The 20,019-nt window shown below is 38.0% G+C and overlaps 1 protein-coding gene across 1 annotated transcript in view; it reads right to left on the reverse strand.

Annotated features, from left to right (window-relative positions):
- FHOD3 (formin homology 2 domain containing 3) overlaps positions 1–20,019 on the reverse strand; it is a 707,140-nt gene that overhangs the window by 133,765 nt on the left and 553,356 nt on the right. The window contains 3 exon segments of the mRNA XM_072599353.1: positions 1,967–2,047; positions 2,522–2,896; positions 5,793–5,897. Coding sequence (XP_072455454.1) covers positions 1,967–2,047; positions 2,522–2,896; positions 5,793–5,897 — 561 coding nt within the window.

A 20,019-nucleotide genomic window follows, 5' to 3' on the forward strand; every position in this document is an offset into this window, starting at 1 on the left:
AGACCAGTTTCTGATTGTGATTTGGTGAGCAAAATATTTAAGAACAACATATGTTCTTAACTCCTCATCAATTTTTTCCTCTACAAGGAGGATCTGGGATATGTGCTCAGGGATGTTGACAGGGCTGTAAAATTCCACTAAGAATTCCTGGGAGATAGTTGTTTAATTTACATAGAAGCAGTTAGGTGGTACAGCAAATAGAATGCTGAACTTGGAGTGAGAAAGACCTGAGTTCAAACTTTGCCTTAGGTCTACTTGCTAGCTATGTGACGTTGGGCTAGTTACTTAACCTCCCTGGCCTCAGTTTCATCACTTGTAGAATGAAGATTATAGATCACTTACCTCAAAAGGTTATTGGGAGACTCAAATAAGATAATGATAGAAGAGTGATTTGCAAAGTGCTATATAAATGCTTATCATCACCATCATTATTAGCCTAGGAAAGGATAGATTCAGCAAAAATCCAATGAGACCACAGACAGCAGGTTAGTGAGACAAGGATCAGGCCCATGCAAGGGGGAGAAAGTTCACACTTTTTCCTCTTAAAGTTGTTCTTGAAACCATGATATTTGGAAGGTATGGGGGTAGGTACCCAATTCTGTGGTAGACACATGCATCTCAAGATAAGGCAGAAGTCCAACTGCTGTTACTGACCAGGGTTTCTTTAGTGGTTTGTGGGTAGCTGTTGCCTTAGGTCTTACTTAGAACAGAAAATGACTGAAAGGAAGGACACTAGGAAGGAAGGAAGGTGGATACTACTGGATAATGACCTGATCATGAGCATTAGTAATGTCATGGGGCATTTGGATGGCAGAGAAGTCAAGGCAAAAGGTGACTATAATCAGGCAGGCAGGAAGGATCTGGTAACACCAAAATTCATGGTCTGAAGGGACTGTCGGAGATCTAGATAAGACATAGGCCATTATGAGAGGCTAGTAAAGTCCTGGGATAAAGAGTAAGTGGAAAAGATGTAAAGGTTATTGCATTTGCAGAACCAATATCTTTTACCAGTGATGACTGCTATAATGCTATAATGCAAATCCATTTGTCAGAGTAAAGTTTCATACCGAATGTTTTCTCTGGGGCCATCTTGGTCTGGGATTCCCCCCTTGCTAGACACCAAAAAAATTCTATCCTGGGTATCCTAGATCTACTGAGAGTCATAGATAGCTGAAAAGGAAATCTAATCTGACTCCATCATCTTACAGAAGAGAAATCCAGGCTAGGAGCCCTTTTTACCTGGGTATTTAGGGAAGGTGACCAAGGATTAACACATCAAAGCATCACGTTAGGAATCCAGGAAGATGGACAGAGAAGTCAACAAGGAGACAAGAGGGTCATTGCTACTGAGCTATTAGGTCCACCTAATAGCTTCTTATATACTGTGTGTTAGGGTACAACCCACAAAAATGTTGTGGGCAATTCTGAACCTATGGTTCACAGCAGGTAAGTGAATGAATAAACCTGGCTAGAAATTAAGAATAAAGTAGGAAAGGGAAAGGAAAAATTCTTAAGTGAAAAAAAAAGCTTCCATTATAAAATTAACATAAGTAACTTGTTACTTAACATAACTTATTAACATAAGTAACTTTATAACTATAAAAGAATTGATCAACTAGACTGTAACAATCATGCCACTTTCCATCTGTAGCTCTGCTGAATTTCAACTCCAAGGAACATGATGCCCCTGTGCCCGAGGATGCCCTGGTGTCTTCCCCCACCCTCTTTCTCAGCTTCCTTTTCTGTGCCATCTTCCCCCATTAGCTCCTTGAGGGCAGAGATTGTCTTTCTATTCCTTATTTGTACCCTCAGAACTTCGCACAGTACCTGGAAAATAGTAGGGGCTTAATAAATATTGATTGAATTGAATTGAATTATTTTGAAAAAAAATGTTAATTTATATGTAGCAGGGAAAAAACCCAGAAAAATAGAAATAGAAGAAAGAAAAAGAAGAAAAGACACCCACCTATTAGAAGAAAAAGACCGGAAATTGTAGGGATCAGAATCAGAATCAGGGTATTTGTTCAAATGTACAGGATCTGATGCACTGCTAAAGGAAGAAAAATGTATATGTTATGTAGGTTATGTCATTAAGAAAGGGCAATAATACTATTTCTGTTATTTGTGTCAAAAAAGTGGTTGTAAAATATGTAGCTATGTTAGAATATCCTTTTGTAAACTATGTTTTTGTCAGAGGTGCTTTTAACTGGGGTATTAATAAAAGAACTGTATCAAAGTGAATACTACTTACCCAGCCTTTCTGTAAAGTATACTTCCTTCAAACTCTCTACTGAATCTTAAAGTAAGAATCTTCTGTGTAACTTAAATAATTAATGAAAAGCTTAGCCAGGCTGAATATAAAGATGTTCTTATGTAGTAGTAGTTATTGATATCTGAGCCAATGAAAATGCCTGCAGATACTGCAGAAGTCAAATAAAAAAGCAACTACAAAGAATACGCTCATGCTCCCCAGAAGAGTGCTAAATAATGCCTGTGCCAAGAGCACATGGGAAAAATCTACCTGTTTTCTTTCTGTACTTCCCTTTCCTTTTCTTTTGCAGTTAAAGGAGAGTCCTCAAAATCATAAGAGAAAAGGTGAAAAGGAGTATGTGGTACATAAGGCAACTTTTCTACCACTGGAGATGCCTTCTGATTGGTAGATGCCGATGAGGAAGTAGTAAAAGCGGTTGCAGATGAGGGTGGTGAATTGGAAGCATGATGGGGGGATGATCCAGGAGATGAACCAGGCACAAATGATGAGTTGGAAGATGGACTTTTTGATTTAATACTTGGAGAAATCCATTTTTCTTGAATCATTGCACTTGTGGCAGTTGAAATTTCAGAACTCTCTGAAATATCATTTTCAGCTTGCTTGAACTCTGGACAGTTGACTTCACTGTAAGAAAGAGATGTAGTAGAGAGGAAAGAAAGGGGATAAGGAAACAAGATTTGAGAAAGGAAGGGGGGAGAAAGGAATATCAAGCAATCTCTAAGATTAGTACCATTGAGTACAGTTCTGTCCATATATTGGAAGCAGAACTATATATAATCTAAAGAATTTGACTATACAACTCTAAAAGCAATGAGATCTGTAAGTCCCTTGGTTGTCTCTTTGGGGGTAGGGGCAGGCCCAGTTTAATGAGTACTGAGAGCAAGCAACTGCCCGCACATTTAGATTTAAGGGCCATCCAGAAGGCTCCTAGTCTCCCAAATCCCCTTCTACCTTGTGTCCCAAATTCTTTCATATTACATAATTAGAGTTTCATTCCTTGCCTTAGGTCAAATAGAGTTTATTCCTTTTTAAGAGGAAATAAAGCAAGGAGAGGGAAAATATAGTCTTTTAAGTGCTATGCAAACCATTCTATTAAATCATTTTCTGAAAGGAAATTCTGAGGAGAAAAGTGAGGAGGAGAGAAAAACAAACGGAGAAAGATAGTGATGACAGGGTAATCAAGCAGGGTTCAAGGTACAGAAAGCAGAGATGGGGGACACTAACAACTAATTTTCCTGACTTCATAACTTAGCCTACTGCTAACCCTATCCATTGAGCCAAAGTCAATCAGAATGACCAACTGTTTTAGGCATGCCCAACTCTGCCACATTTGTATAATCATGGCATAGAACAAATGCTTCATCTAAAAGCATCCCATATGTACACTGGGACATGTTCCTTCTACTTGTTTCTCAGAAATTCAGAACTTTGAATCATTTTAAGCAAACCACTGAATTTCCCCTGGGCTTCAGTTTCCTCATCAGTACAATTGGGCAGACTAGATAGCCTCTGATTTTTATTCTTCATAGGTTGTATTTCAGAATTCAAAGGACCTTGGGGTGACAGATGTAAGGCTGGAAGTCTTTGGAGATCATCTAGTCCAATCTTTTCATTTTAGAGCTAAGGAAGGGGAGGTCCAGTTGAGTATGTATAGCTTACTCTTCTTGAGGGAGTGTGACATAGTGGACAGAAAACCAGGAAAACCTGAATTCATGTCTTGCCTCTGACACATATTGGCTATGTGATGCTAGCAAGGCACCAAACTCATCCACACCCCAGGAAATCCTCTAAAACTGTTTAAGAGAAAGTGCCGAACTGCCTTAATAGAAGTTGTTCCCTATATCAATGAACCACAGATTCAGCCCTTATTTGTACTTCACTTCTCTCTTATCACCTTTATCCCAGGAATTTCTGGAAGGGTTCAGCAGTAATTAGTTTATTAGGTCAAAAATGTTTTAAGATCTCCCGAGAAAAACCATGAATGTGTTAATATTTAGAAAACAGTCTCTCCCTTATACAAACCAAAAAATTCTCCCAGATCCAATCTCTCTTTTTTTTTCCTACCATGAGACACTGTCCCATCTTTCTCCTTCCTTACACTGCTAAACTTAGAAAGAGTAGCCTGATACTTGCTGGCTGACTCAACTCCTTGACCACCCAACCCTTTGCAATATAGCCACCTTTCATCAACAGTACTCAGTTGAATCCATTATGTCAAAAGAAACCTCCCAACCACCCAAATGAGTCTCTTCTTACATCTCTCTGACATTACTGACTATCCCTTCCTTCTTGTCACTTTCTTCCTTTACCTTCTGGAGCAATGCACTGTCTTTTGTCCTTGTTATTTTCTCCTCTCTCTGATCATACCTTCTCTGTACCTTTCTATTCTTCCTCTTGGAAATTCCCCGAGGTTATCTTTATCTACTTTCCCCATGTGTTCTCTGTCTCTATCTCTCTTTCTCTGTGTGTCTCAAAATATGGAATGTTTCATAAATTTCAGCAACTCTTTGCAGAGATACCATGCTAATCTCTTTAACATTCCACATATATATATATGTACATATATATATATATAAATATGTAGTACGTGTATATGTATACACACACAGCGGAAGTGAGCATTTCTAGCAATCTCATCTGCAATATAATTGTCAATTTGAAAAAATGGAATTTACTAAGTTTACTAAAGATACATATACATATAAAATAAGTATTGTGGTAATACATGTTTTATATATATATATAGTTACATGTGCATATAACTATATTGTATAGTTAACAAGTTAACTAAAGATAGATATATGTATAAAATACACATTTATACATAGAAATATAATTCCCTAAAACTACATATGCCAAAAAATATAAAGGGAATGAATACAAATTGATGCAAAGTAAGAATTAAATGCAAGGTAGTTTGGGAGGGAGTACACTCGTAGTTGAGAGGAAGAGAAAAGGCTTCATGCAAAAGACCGATGCTTGAGCTGCATCCTGATGGAAGACAGGACTCTGTGAGCAGAGGTAAGGAGAGAGGGCACATCTGCCCTTGGATTTCCCCCACTACCCACTAGCTGAGTGCCTCTAAAATAGTAGATTCATAATAAATGTTTGTTGAATTAAATATTTTAAAAAACAAAATATGTGAATAATTGTAGTAGTTTAGTAACAAACATATTCAATCATTTCTGCAAATTAAGGCTGCATGAAAAACTGAAGCGTGATACAGTGGTAAGAGTATTTTCTTTAGAACCAGAAGACTTGGATTCAAATCCTACCCCCAATGCTCACTACCTGTGTGACCTTGGGCAAGTCACTTAACCTCCTGGGGCCTCCGTTTCCTCATTTGTACAATGGGGATGTTGAATTAGATCCCTTCCCAGCTTCCTTCCAGTTCTTGTCACTTAATAAACAAAATATAGACCAGTGTACTAACAGGTAGCCAGTGACAAATTAGTAAAGTGAATTAGTATTGACACTTTCAGATTTGAGTCCAGTCAGGGAGTGCACACAACCATGATACCTGTCTTTAACCTGACAGGAAGCATCATCCTCTCTCTCATCCTCTGAATTGGGTTCTGTGATTGGTTGTTCTTCTTCTTCTTCAAATTCCTCCTCCTCCTCCTCTCTGATATAAAGCCAAGAAAAGAGACATGCATATAGAAAGAGACAAGGTGGAAGAATGATGAGTTACACAAAGAAATTGCACAGAAAATTAAGGGAAGTAAGAAAAAAGGTGGAATTGATGAAGACAACACATGTGATTACTGGTAGACAAGATGAAAACCCTAAGAAATCTTAAATCACAAGAGGCAGAGAAACACAGAGGAAAGAATTCTGAACTTGAAGTTAAAGAACCTGGGCTGGACTCTTGGACATTCACTTATTATTTATGTGCCTTTGGACAAATCACTTAACCTTATTGGGTCATAATTTCCTTATATGTGAAATGAAAGGGTTGGTTTAAGTGAACCCTAGGATTCCCTCTGGCTCAAACTGTGATGGGGGTTGGCTGCCTCAGCCCATATGCCAGATAGCAAGTGGACAGATTTTCTCTTGTAGGTGGTCTGGATGCCAACATATAAGCCTTCCTGAGGTTAGGGAGAATTGCTGCCAGCAATGATCATGAAGCAGTCAATGCCTATAACTATTCTGTGACTTCCATTGGGATTCAGGAGTCAGGAGTCTTGGGTTCCAGTCCTGGTTTTGTCTCTAAATAGCTGTGTGACCTTAGAATTTAGGGAAAGCACTTCAGCTTTTTAGGCCTATCTTTCTTTTCCCATAACAAAAGGTGGTTGAATGAGATGGGCCTTCAAGGCCCCTCCCACTTTGAAAATTACTATGATTCCTGCCCCATGCCTGACAATAGCTATAGGCTTTATTTAAAACAGAATCTTATTCCCAAATATCTAGTTTCTAAGTTTACTAAAACAAAGACTCTATGTACATGTAAATTTAAGGTTTGGAAAATAGTTCCATAGATTTGACCTTACCCTTCATTCCTAAAGACTATTATTTTTTTTCCCCCAAATCATCCTAGTGTTTGGCTCTTCTCAACTATTCTCCTAATTATATGTGAACCAATAAAATATGTTCTTTTGACTTCCTGATCCAATGGATATGCCTGGAGAAGATGATGAATCCGGTTTTTAAGATATCTTGTCTGGTCCTGACACTGTTTTCAGCCACTCTAGTCAAGCACACACTTTTAATGGGTAATTTCCTTTTGCTCACATGCTACCAAAATCACCATCTATTGCTGTTGCAACAAGGTTATTACTAATATACACTCTCTCCACTTAAGGACTGCCTTAAAATAATTGGAGTCTCACAGAATTTATAGAAGAAACATAGGTTTTGAGCTGTAAGAGTCCTTAGAAATCATTTAATCCAACCTCCTCCATTATGTAGATGAGGAATTTGAGGCCCTGGAGATATGAACCAATCAAGAAATCAATCAACAAGAATCTATTAAGCACCTGCAAGCACCAGGCACTGTGCAAGGCATGGGGAATCCAAAGACGAAAGGGAAGCAATCCCTGCCCTCAAACAGCTTATAATCTAGTGCAGTACACATGAGTACACACACACGCACACACACACACACACACACACACACACACACACACACACACACACACACAAATACCAAATGGAACCTCACCCCACCAAAAAATATCCCACAACTTGGGAGAGTATTAGCTACTACTAGTATCAGGAGAGGCTTCACGTAGAACTTCTTGAACTGAACTTTTCAGGGATATAGAAACTCTAAGAGAAGGGGCAAAAAAAGAAGTACATTCTAGGCACAGGCTGGACAGATAGGAGGGGATAATCCTATCTTGAAGGGCTTCTCATGCCCCCAAAAGCACTTATATTTTATCCTAGAGACAACAAGGAACCAGTGGAGTTCATTGAGTAAAGGAATAATGTGGTAAGACCTGAACTTTAGGAAAATCATTTTGGCAGCTGTGCAGAAGATGGATTGGAGTGGAGAGAAACTTAAGGTAGAGATAACTACAGGAGGCGTTGCAATACTCTAGATGAGAGGTGATAAAAAACCTGAATTATGATGATAGCCATGTGCGTGGTTAACGAGGGATGAATTTGAGAGATGATGTGGAAGAGAAAATGGCAATATCTGGCAAGAGATTGAATCTGTGGGTTTGAGTTAGAGCGAGGAGTCAGTGATTATACTGAGGTCACAGACTTGGATGACCAAGAGAATGGTGATACCCTCAAGAGAAAAGGTTGAAAGAAGGGCAAGATTAGGAGGACAGAACTGTATTTACTACACATTTACTTGTGATTCACACCTACAGTCACAAAGTCAGCAAAAACAAACAAAACAAAAAACAGTGCTAGTAGTAAATTGTACATCTTCTGACTTCTATATTCTGTACCCACCTCTTAAAGACTCTTTACCTAAAAATTTATGTAAATGCTAATGAAGTCTGAAAAAGTCTTCAGAACTTTCTTTTCAAGATATTGTTACCCTGAGGTTAATGACTTCGAACTGTGGCATTCTGTGCAAAACATCATTTCCAGGTGGACCTTCCAGCTATCTGGTTATGCTGAATATTCGGAACAATGATAAAACCAATGTGGCTACTTTAACATTCAGGCCTTAAAGGATCAGTTAGAACTTCCAGTAAAATAAGAATTAGCAATGTGCAGTTTATTTTAACATACTCATTTTTTTTTCTGGAGTACAGAATCCATATAACTGGATTGTCCATTTGATCAGCACTACTTGCAGGGGCAGAGATGGGGAATTACATTCATGAGGCCACAAACTGGTAAACACATAATACATGAAAGTGAATGCTAAGGCTATAACTTAGATACTGTGTCTTCATAGCTGCTACTCTTTCCATAATATCATTCTGACTCCCATAGTCCTGCACCTACAGAGAAAAACTGTGCAACCTTGAATATGTCCTTTAATCTCATTGGGCCTCAGTTTCCTTCTTTGTAAAAGAAGGAGGGTTAGACCAGATTACCTCCAAGGTCCCTTTCATCTCTCAGATTCACTTTGCAGGAATGCATGTAATATTTAAAGTCAGACCAAACTGTATTAAATCTCAGAGTCCTCAGGGGATGCAGGTCAGCCTCACTTCTACATTTCCAGTCATTTGGGAGCATGGAGGGAAGTAAGAGTAGCAATGAGTTTGCTTGGAAACCTGCCCCCTACATGCTCTCCCGCTTGGCCTCCTTCCTACTGCCTGATCTGGTTAACCCCAAACACATGTTCAAATGAGTATTAAACTAAGCCTTGTTTTTAAAAGGAGAATCCCTTTCCGGGAAAGCTTTCAGAACTTTCTTTTGGGGAGTTATTTGTTTGTAACTGTGTGCAATGAAATCACTTCAAATCTGTTAAAAAATCTTGTTCAGTTTTCTGTTTGAGTGTTGTTTCACTGTGACATTCTGGTACCAACTTGAGTGTGAAACTAGATGCTCTTATAATACAAGGCTGGGCATTATCGTATCCAAGGCATGGAAAAGGCTGGAAAAGGTTTCTGAGAAGAGTTGCTAAGTGATGTTCAATGTATAAGACTTGCTTTTTTTTTTTTCTAAAATGTCATCTTATGGAGCAGAGAAAAGCTTGAGAGCCCAGACAGGAAAGGGGAAATTTCTCTTTTCTAGTAGAGCGCAAAATTACCTCCCCTCTCTTTCTGATGGACCAGTAACTAGAGTACACATAGTCACTGTAGAAACAAGCTAATGTGATTGCAGTCTCCTTGGTTTTCTCCATTCAGGAAAGGTGAGGGGGGCACATCTTTTCTCAGTCCTTATGCTCCTTAACTTTCTCTTGCAGAGTCTCATCTATCTTTCTAGTCTATTTTCACCTTTCTATCCCTCATGAATCCTCCATTCCAGTCAAATTGGACCGTGGTCTGTCATCTGGGCAAAGTATTTCATCTGTTCTCTATTCCTTTGCAAAAATAGTCTCCCTCCTCTGGAATACATTTCCTCCTCATTGTTGCTTCAAAAAATCCCTACTTTCTTCCACAGAACAATTTAGGTGCCAATTCTCACCCAATGCATTTTCTGATTGCCTTCCCATTTCCAGACACCTCAGTTATTAGCTCTCTCTCCCTTTTGAAATTATTTTTTTATGTTCATGTTGTAAATCCCTCCCCTCCCGAAAAATTTAAGGTTCTTGAAGGAAGAGACTGTTTTGTCTTGTTGCTGTTTCCACAGGATCTAATACTGATTTGTTGTCCTGTACCTAAATCTGTACCTGTTTGTACTCAAATTTCATTGGCGCTAGCTTATTGGGTTTTCAAATGAGCAATTACTATTTTTCTCTTTCTGTGGATTCTCTGCATAATCCTCATGGGCTCAGTTTCCAGTTGTATTATTCAGGATTAACCCCTCTTCCCCCCAGTCAACGTACTTCCCATTAACAATTAGCCATTAATTAGCCATTCCCATTAACAATTAGGATTCAATTAGCTTTTAATTAAGGTATTTACTACGATGACATAGTAAGAATAATTAGAACAAATATTCTCACCAGAATCCTGGGGCACACTCTCTCCAAAACAGATAGAGGTTCATAGGAAGAATGAACTCAGACTTAGAGGGAAATGGTAGTGGAGCACATGGGTAGGCTACATGTGGCAAAAGGTAGCTCATATTTTCTCTGGCGCAAAGGGTCGTGTGCCTTCATGCTGTCTCCCTTTTCCGATGACTTTCTATATTCTTTTGTCCTTAATGTGTCACTTTGCTCCCAGAAGACTATCCTACTGTTCTGGTCTTTCTGATCCCAGCAGGACTGCTTTTCATCTACTTTCTCTAAGAATATGGTCAATGGAGAAAGGGGGAATGGGAGAAAGAAACATTCTCCTCCTCCAAGATCAATTCTGCCTCCCTGGCTTGGTTCCCACTCTGGAACTAGAATCTTCTATCTGAAAGCTGAGCTGGCTCCACCTCTGGACTGACATGACCCATAAATGTGTCTGATACTTTCAGCCAATCACAAATATTTCCTGTGTAGCATCATCTATTTTCATCCATTGCTTGAAACACTGTCTTTCTAATTGATCAAGGAACTGTTCACACATTTGGAGGAAAATTCCTTAATATCTAAGAGTCTATTGATTGTATCTGAGCCTTCTCAGATTAATTGCGTTGGGAATAAAACCCCCTACCCTCTCATTTATATCCTCTAAAAACATGGTGAACATTTTTATTGATATTACCGTTTGAGGGCGCAGTCATATTTTGATTCTTATGCGATATCCTGTTTACAGCCACTAGGCATAGACGGAGACTCACATAAACTCACAGCTACGTGATAGAAGTATCGTGTTTACAGCTCACAGCCACAGAAGAAATGAGAAAATATATATGCTGGTATTACATGGCCCTTCTACACAAGCATTTTTTTCCCATCAATCCATATAAAAGTGGTGCTGGCTGTCACAAAGAGAACATTTATTCATTCCATCTTCACTGGAGGCTGCTAGTAAAGAAGTGAAAGCAGCTTTCATTCTCAGCTCCAGAGAAGCTGTGTATGCATTCTTCAGGTAGTACTGGAAAAGGACGTGTGCCTCAAGGCATCTTGATATAGTGGAAGGAGCAAGGTATTCATACTCCGAGAACCTGGGCTCAGTCTTGGCTCTGCTGCTTAATGTTTATGTGATCTTAGGCAAGCTACTTCCTTTCTCTCTAGACCTCAGTTTCCTTACCTGAATAATGAAGGATGACCTCTAAGGTCCTTTCCAGAGCTAAAGCCTGGTTGTTTTTTGTTTGTTTTTTGTTTTTTTTTTTAGAACATAATCCAGACTTCACAAACCAATTCCCCAACAACAAACATGCTCTCTGAGGAACACAAGTACGTGACTTTCAGCCTGAGGAAGGACCCTCTTTGTCTAGAGAGCTTTGTTTTTATGATGAGAACAGCTTGAACATGAACTGTTGTCATCTGCATGAACAATATTACATCAAGAAACAGCAAACAACACTGGTGTAATTTTTATTCTTGAAGGGAAGCTTTGAAGGCAACAGAGTGCTGTTGAAAAGTCACCATGAAATGACAATAGCCAAAGAATGCCTCTGCTTTATATGAAGCCATTCAGAATCCTGCATCTGTCACTCTCACAGTCATGCCCTCACCACATGAGCAGATGATGTTTGTTGACTTCTCCGGACAGTCTTTCAAGGAATTTCCATGTGCCAACTTAATTTTAAAAACCCAAATGAATCCAGTCTGTGTGCTTAAGGACAAGTCATACGACTGTTTTCATCATTTTTTCCTGAAGCTTTCCAAATCAATCAATCAACTGACAACCATGTATTAAGGACTTACTATGTGCCAAGCACCACCCTGCACATTGAGAATACGAAGATAAAAATGAAACAACCCCTCTCCCTAAAAGTTTATGCTCTATCATAAGAGGGTTGTACGCAAATACAAAGTGTATATAGAGTCATATAAAAACTAAATACAAGGTCATGGGAGTAGGGGAAGAGTTAGCAGTTGGGGGATCATGAAAGGCCTCATGTAGGAGGTGATGCTTGTGGTGACATTTCAAGAAACTAGAAATGAAAGAGGGAATGCTGCCTTCCTTTCATAGTGGCCATGAAAGCCACAGTGACTTATGGTAGTGTGCTAATCACTGATATGGATGGCTGATTTCTACAACTTGATGCCTTTTCTCCAAAGAATGGATAAGTAACATGTTTTGCTAGCAGTCATGGAAGGCACACTCCTCTTTATGTCTATACAGGCAGGCAACTGATATGTCTTTGAAGTTCCTTGGAGTTTGTTCTTTCTGTTGTTCCACTCTTTATGATCCCATTTTCATGGGGTTTTCTTGCCAAAGATACTACGGTGGTTTGCCATTTCTTTCTCCAGTGGATTAAGACAAACAGAGGTGAAGTGACTTGCCCAGGTTCACACAGCTAGTAAGTGTTTGTGGCTGGATTTGAACTCTTCCTGACTCCAGGCCTAGTGCTTTACCCACTGAGCCACCTAGCTGCCTCCTTCTTCTTTCTATATCTTGCTAAATAAGATCTGCAAGTTGGGTAAAATAACTAGGATAACTGCTGAAAAGAATCAGGATTCCAAAAGACCCTTGCAGGATGACATAAAGGAAAACTCCAATGGAAGGCAGAGCAGGAGAGACAAGAGAGTGTCAGCTTTTGAATCAGAAGATGTGAATTTGAATTCTGATTGCAATTTACTACTGTGTGACTTTGTAAAGGTAACTTAAAGCAGGGACTGACAAACCAATATACTGGTCTATTATATTATTATATTTAATATAATATAACATATTATTATATTTAATGATATTTATATATTTAATATTTAATAATATATTGTATTATTATACTTAATATAATATATTATAATATTATATCATTATATTTAAAAATATAAAACTAATGTGAGCTTGTAGAGCAAACAAAAACTGGCTGAGGGCTGGATTTTGCTCTTGGGACAGAGTTTGCCAACCAACGATTTAAACAATCCAGGTTGTAAAATAGAGGGTCTACATGGACTGGCTCTCTTCTCCCTATATACTTTTGTGTGGCAATCTCACTCACTCCTATGACTTCCACTATCATCTCTAGGCAGCTAAGTGGCTCAGTGCATAGAATATTGGGTCTGGAGTCAGAAAGACCTGAGTTCAAATCCAGCCTCAGAACACTTACTAGTTCTGTGACCCTGGACAAGTTACTTAGGTTCTGTTGGCCTTAATTCACTGGAGAAGGAAATGCAAACCTACCCAGCATCTTTGCCAAGAAAACTCCTGCACAATATTGGCGTGCTATGGTTCAAGGGGTGACAAAGAGTTAGACATGACTCAACAACTGTAACAATAACGCTTCTACACAAGTGGCTACCAAACCTCTATTTCCAGCTCTGACTTGCTTCTCTAGCTGATTTTAAAATGTCTCCACCTGTCTGATGAAGGTCTCATTTATAAAATATACAGAGAACTGAGTCAAATTTACAAGAATACAAACCATTCTCCAACTGATAAATGGTCAGAAGATATAAACAGGCAGCTCTCAGATGAAGAAATTAAAACTATGAAAAAATACTCTAAATCACTATTGATTACAGAAATGCAAATTAAAACAACTCTGAGGTACCACATCACACCTCTCAGATTGGCTAACATGACAAAATAGGAAAATGATAAATGTTGGAGAAAATGTGGGAAAATTGGAACACTACTATATTGTTGAAGGAGTTGTGAACTGATCCAACCATTCTGGAGAGCAATTTGGAATTATGCTCAAAGGGCTATAAAACTATGCATACTCTTTTACCCAGCAATATCACTTTTAGGGCTGTATCCCAAAGACATAATAAAAATGGGAAAAGGACCCACATGTACAAAAACATTTATAGCAGCTCTTTTTGTGATGGCAAAGAATTGGAAATTGAAAGGATGCCCATCAGTTGGGGAATGCCCGAACAAGTTGTGGCATATGAATGTAATGGAATACTATTGTTCCATAAGATGAGTTGGTGGACTTCGGAAAGACCTGGAAAAACTAACATTAACTGATTCTGAGAGAAGTGAGCAGAACCAGGAGAACCCTGTACATAGTAAGAGCCACAATTTGCAATGACCAACTTTGATAGACTTAACTCTTCTCAGCGATACAAGGATCTAAGACAATTCCAAAACACTCATAATGGAAAACACTATCCACATTCAGAGAAAAAACTATAGAGTCTGAATGTAGATCAGAGCATACTATTTTCTTTTCTTGCTCATTTCTTCTTTCTCGTGAATTTTCCCTTCTTTACAGTATGACCGATGTGGAAATATGTTTGATATGACTGTAGGTGTATAGTCTATATCAGATAGCACACTGTCTCAGGGAGGGAGGGGAGAAAATTTAGAACTCAAAATCATATAGAAGTGAATGTTGAAAACTAAAACATTAAATGACATGTATGCAAAAAAATGTCCCCACCTGGACATCCTAATGGGATCTCAAATTCAAAATAAATAAAGCCATGCTTATTATCATTTCTCCCAAAGCTGACCCTCTCTCTGACTTTAGTACTTCTTGCCAGTAGCACCATTACTCATCTAGTCTCCTATATTTATAAACTTGAGGTCCTTTGATTATTTGCTCTCCCTCAATTCTCATATCCAATCAGTTATCAATTCACAACTCAACTCTGGCTACCCCATAACAATTATCTCCATACCCTCTCTTCTCATTGACACCACTCTGTGATACATTTTTGTTACAACCCAAATGGCCTATCATAATAGCTTCCTAAAAGGTTTTCTAACTTCTCCTTCTTAATATATATTTAATAGTCATTCCGGAAGCTGGTCATGTAACTCTTTTTTCCCAAAAATCTGAGTGGCTATCTCTTGCCTATCTGGTAAAGTTCAAATTACCTTGCCTGACATTCAAGGCTTATTATAAACCATAGCTGTCCTATTTCAAGTCTTATTGCCTTGTGTATTTGATCAAGTCAAACCAGACATTTCTCTATTCCCTGAAAGTGTTCTATATTTCCTAGTCATCTTTGTAATTAGCACCTCAATTGCCTTCTTCATTCAGGAAGCCTTTCCTGATGCTCTAATCCAAACATAACTCGCTACCTTCCACATATTATAGTTACCTGTGCACACGTCTCATCTGCTGATGATAATCATGGTTAGGGCAGCAGCTGCATCTTGCCAAACTTTTCCATTCTCTCAGTGCCTATCCAAACTGTTGCTGTTGTTCAGTTGTGTCCAAGTCTACAAGAGCCCATGGACTTATGTCCATGGGGTTATCTTGGCAAAGATACTGAAGTGGTTTGCCATTTCTTTCTCCAATGTGTCCCTGTTTTACAGGTGAGGAATTGAGACAAATAGGGTCCAGGGTCTCAGAGCGTGTCCAAGGCCAGATTTGAACTCAGACATTCCTGTCTGCAGGCTTGGTGCTCTATCCATTGTGCCACCTATTAGGTACTTTTTTGAACTGGAATACTTCAAAAGTACCTTCAGAGGTATCCTGAGTCTACAGTTCTTTCTTGTTGAATTGCTAGATGAAAATTACTAAAGTTATAGCAATATATGGAAGGTGAACATGTCCCAAAGAAACTTTAAAATATGTTCACTGTCAGATAAACCAAAAATCAATTGGAAACTAAATAATCAAATCCTAAAGAAGGAGTGGGTTAAAGAAGAAATCACAGAAACAATCAACAACTTCATTCAAGAGAATGACAATAATGAGACAACCTACCAAATCTTATGGGATACTGCAAAAGCAGTTCTTAGGGGAAGTTTTATATCCCCGAATGCCTACATAAATAAAACAGAGGGAGAGAGGAGATCAATGACTTGGGCATGCAGCTGAAAAAGCTAGAAAAAGAACAAATTGAAAATCCCCAAGTAAATACCAAATTAGAAATACTGAAAAGCAAAGGAGAGATTAATAAAATTGAAATTAAGAAAACTATTGAATTAATAAATGAAACCAATAGTTGGTTTTATGAAACAACTAATAACATTGATAAACCTTCAGTAAATTTGATTAAAAAAAGAAAGAAGAAAATCAAATTACTAATATAAAAAATGAAAGGGGTGAACTCACCTCCAGTGAGGAGGAAATTAAAACAATAATTAGAAATTACTTTCCCCAACTTTATGCCCACAAATTCGATAATATAAATGAGATGGATGAGTATTTTAAAAAATACAAATTGCCCAGATTAACAGAAGAGGAAGTTGAATACTTAAACAACCCTATCTCAGAAAAAGAAATTGAACAAGTCATCAATGAACTCCCTAGGAAAAAATCTCCAGGGCCAGATGGATTTACAAGTAAATTCTATCAAACATTTAAAGAACAGTTAATTCCAATACTATATAGACTATTTTTGAAAACTGGGGAAGGAGTACTCTCAAATTCTTTCTATGATACAAATATGGTTTTGATACCTAAACCAGGAAGAGACAAAACAGAGAAAGAAAATTACAGACCAATTTCTTTAATGAATATAGATGCAAAAATTTTAAATAAGATTTTAGCAAAATGAATACAGCACCTTGTCACGAGAATAATACACTATGATCAGATAGGATACAAAACAGGAATGCAGGGCTGGTTCAATATTAGGAAAACTATTAGCATTATCGATTATATCAACAAAACTAACAAAAACCACATGATTATCTCAATAGATGCAGAAAAATCTTTCGACAAAATACCACACCCATTCCTATTAAAAACACTGGAGAACATAAGAATAAAGGGAACTTTCCATAAAATAATAAGCAATATCTACCTAAAACCTTCAGCAAGCATGATATGCAATGGGGATAAGCTAGATGCATTTCCAGTAAGATCAGGGGTGAAACAAGGATGTCCATTATCACCACTATTATTCAATATGGTACTAGAAATGTTAGCTGCAGCAATTAGACAAGATAAAGAAATTGAAGGAATAAGAATAGGCAAAGAAGAAACTAAGTTATCACTCTTTGCAGATATGATGATAGAGAATCCCAGAGATTCAAGTAAAAAACTACTTGAAATAATAAACAACTTTGGCAGAGTTGCAGTTTACAAAATAAACCCGCACAAATCTTCAGCATTCCTATATATTAGCAACAAAGTCCAACAGCAAGAGATAGAAAGAGAAATTCCATTTAAAGCGAGGGTAGACAATATAAAATACTTGGGAGTTTACCTGCCAAAAGAAACCCAGGGACTATATGAGCACAATTACAAGACACATTTTGCATAAATAAAGTTAGATCTAAGTAAGTGGAAAAACATCAGTTGCTCATGGGTAGACCGAGCTAATATAATAAAAATGACAATTCTACTTAAATTAATTTATTTATTTAGTGCCATACCAATTAAACTATCAGATAATTATTTTCTAGAGCTGGATAAAATAATATCAAAATTCATCTGGAAGAACAAAAGGTCCAGAATATCAAAGGGACTAATGAAAAGAAATGCTAGGGAAGGTGGCCTAGCATTACCAGATCTCAAATTGTATTATAACGCAGCAATTATCAAAACCACTTGGTACTGACTAAGAAGCAAAAGGGTAGACAAGCGGAATATACTTGGCACTCAAAACACAGTAGGCAAGGAATGTAGCAACCTCCTGTTTGATAAACTCAAGAACCCAGCTTCTGGGATAAGAACTCACTGTTCGACAAAAATTGCTGAGAAAACTGGATAACAGTGTAGTGGAAACTAGGCATAGACCCATGCTTGACACCGTACACAAGAATAAAGTCCAAATGGGTACACGATCTAGGTATAAAGACTGATAACATGGACAAACTGGAGGAGCAAGGAATGGTGTATTTATCAGATTTATAGAGAAGGGAAGAATTTTTTACTAAGGAAGAGATAGAAAGCATTATGAAATGCAAGATGGAGAATTTTGATTACATTAAACTGAAAAGTTTTGCACAACCAAACCCAATGCAACCAAAATTCGGAGGGATGTAGTAAATTGGGAAAGAATTTTTACAGCTAATCTCAGGGATAAAGGCCTCATTTCTAGAATATAGAGAACTGAGTCAAATGTACAACAATACAAGTCATTCCCCAATTGATACATGGTCAAAGGATATGAACAGGCAATTTTCAGAGGAAGAAATTAAAGATATCTATAATCATATGAAAAAATGCTCTAAATCACTTTTGATTAGAGAGATGCAAATCAAAACAACTCTGAGGTACCACATCATACCTATAAGATTGGCAAACATGACAGAACAGGAAAATGATAAATGTTGGAGAGGATGTGGGAGAGTTGGAATACTAATTCATTGTTGGAGCTGTGAGCTCATTCAACCATTCTGGAAAATGGTTTGGAACTATGCCCAAAGGGCTACAGAAATGTGCACACCCTTTTGACCCAGCAATATCACTACTAGGACTGTATCCCCAAGAGATCATAAAAATGGGAAAGGATCCCACATGTACAAAAATATTTATAGCAGCACTCTTTGTAGTTGCCAAAAACTGGAAATCAAAGGGATGCCCTTCAATTGGGGAATGGCTGAATAAATTATGGTACATGAACGTAATGGAGTACTATTGTGCCATAAGAAATGATGAACAAGAAGACTTCAGAGAGGCTTGGAAGGACTTATATGATCTGATGCTGAGCGAAAGGAGCAGAACCAGGAGAACTTTGTGAACAGCAAGTACCACTGTGTGTGAGAGTATTTTCTGGTAGAGTTGGAACTTCGTAAAAATGCAAGAACTTAAAAAAAAAAAAATTCCCAATGGTCTTCTAAGGCAAAATGCCTTCCACACTCAGAGAAAGACCTATGGAATTCATTCGCAGAATGTAGCGGATCATGTTTGTTTATGTGTGTGTGTGTGTGTGTGTGTGTGTGTGTGTGTGTATTATGTTTTGATTTGTTATATGATTTCTTCTATTTATTTTAGTTCATCTACACAGCATGACTATAGTGAAAACGTATTCAATAGGAAAGTATATGTAGATCCTATACAGAATTGTGTGCTGTCTTGGGGAGGGGGGGAGTGGTGGGGGAGAAATCTAAGTTTCATGGTAGTGACTGTAGAACATTGCATAAATAAATTTAAAAAAAAATATGTTCACTGTTCATTTACTCAGACATAAAGAGAAGTCTGCCGGCTGTGACAGCAGCTGAGATAGATCACTCATCCACTACAGGGAAGATATTACCATATATCAGATTCCATAGATTAGTCACACATGTCAATGAGTAGTATTTTACCAGTCATGAGAGTTGAGAGTATCAACATATCAAGTTGCAGGAAATATGTAAATTGTTGGGTGCCATCAAAAAAGCTGTCTCTGGAGATGGTGGGGACTGTGAAAAGGAGAGGGGTCTGCCAACATGCAGACTGAAGACACTTATAATCATTGCTACGAGGAGAGGAAATCCTAGGGAGTTCTGGCTTGGGGGCTTAGAAGTTAAGCTTCTATCACTGGCTGCCATATTTGAGTATTTTTATGAGAAAGCCATCAATGTAGGATGTTCTACCAACCGAAAATTGTTTAATGGCACAAAGTACTTCTGACAGCATTGGTGATGAAGTAATTCCTATGTTAATCTTGGGCTTAAAGATCTACTGCTAAATCTAATCTAAGAAAATAGATATTTTATTTTTTTATGACCAGGCCTACAATAAATTTGGAACTATTTGGGCTTCAAAACTCTATTAGGTATAGTGTGATGCTAAAAATGGTAAGAGCACTAGGAGGCCCAGTGGGCAGCTAAGAAGCTTGGTGAATAGAG

This window comes from Notamacropus eugenii, chromosome 4 (genome assembly GCF_028372415.1).
Source record: "Notamacropus eugenii isolate mMacEug1 chromosome 4, mMacEug1.pri_v2, whole genome shotgun sequence".
In the NCBI taxonomy this organism is placed as follows: Eukaryota; Metazoa; Chordata; class Mammalia; order Diprotodontia; family Macropodidae; genus Notamacropus; species Notamacropus eugenii.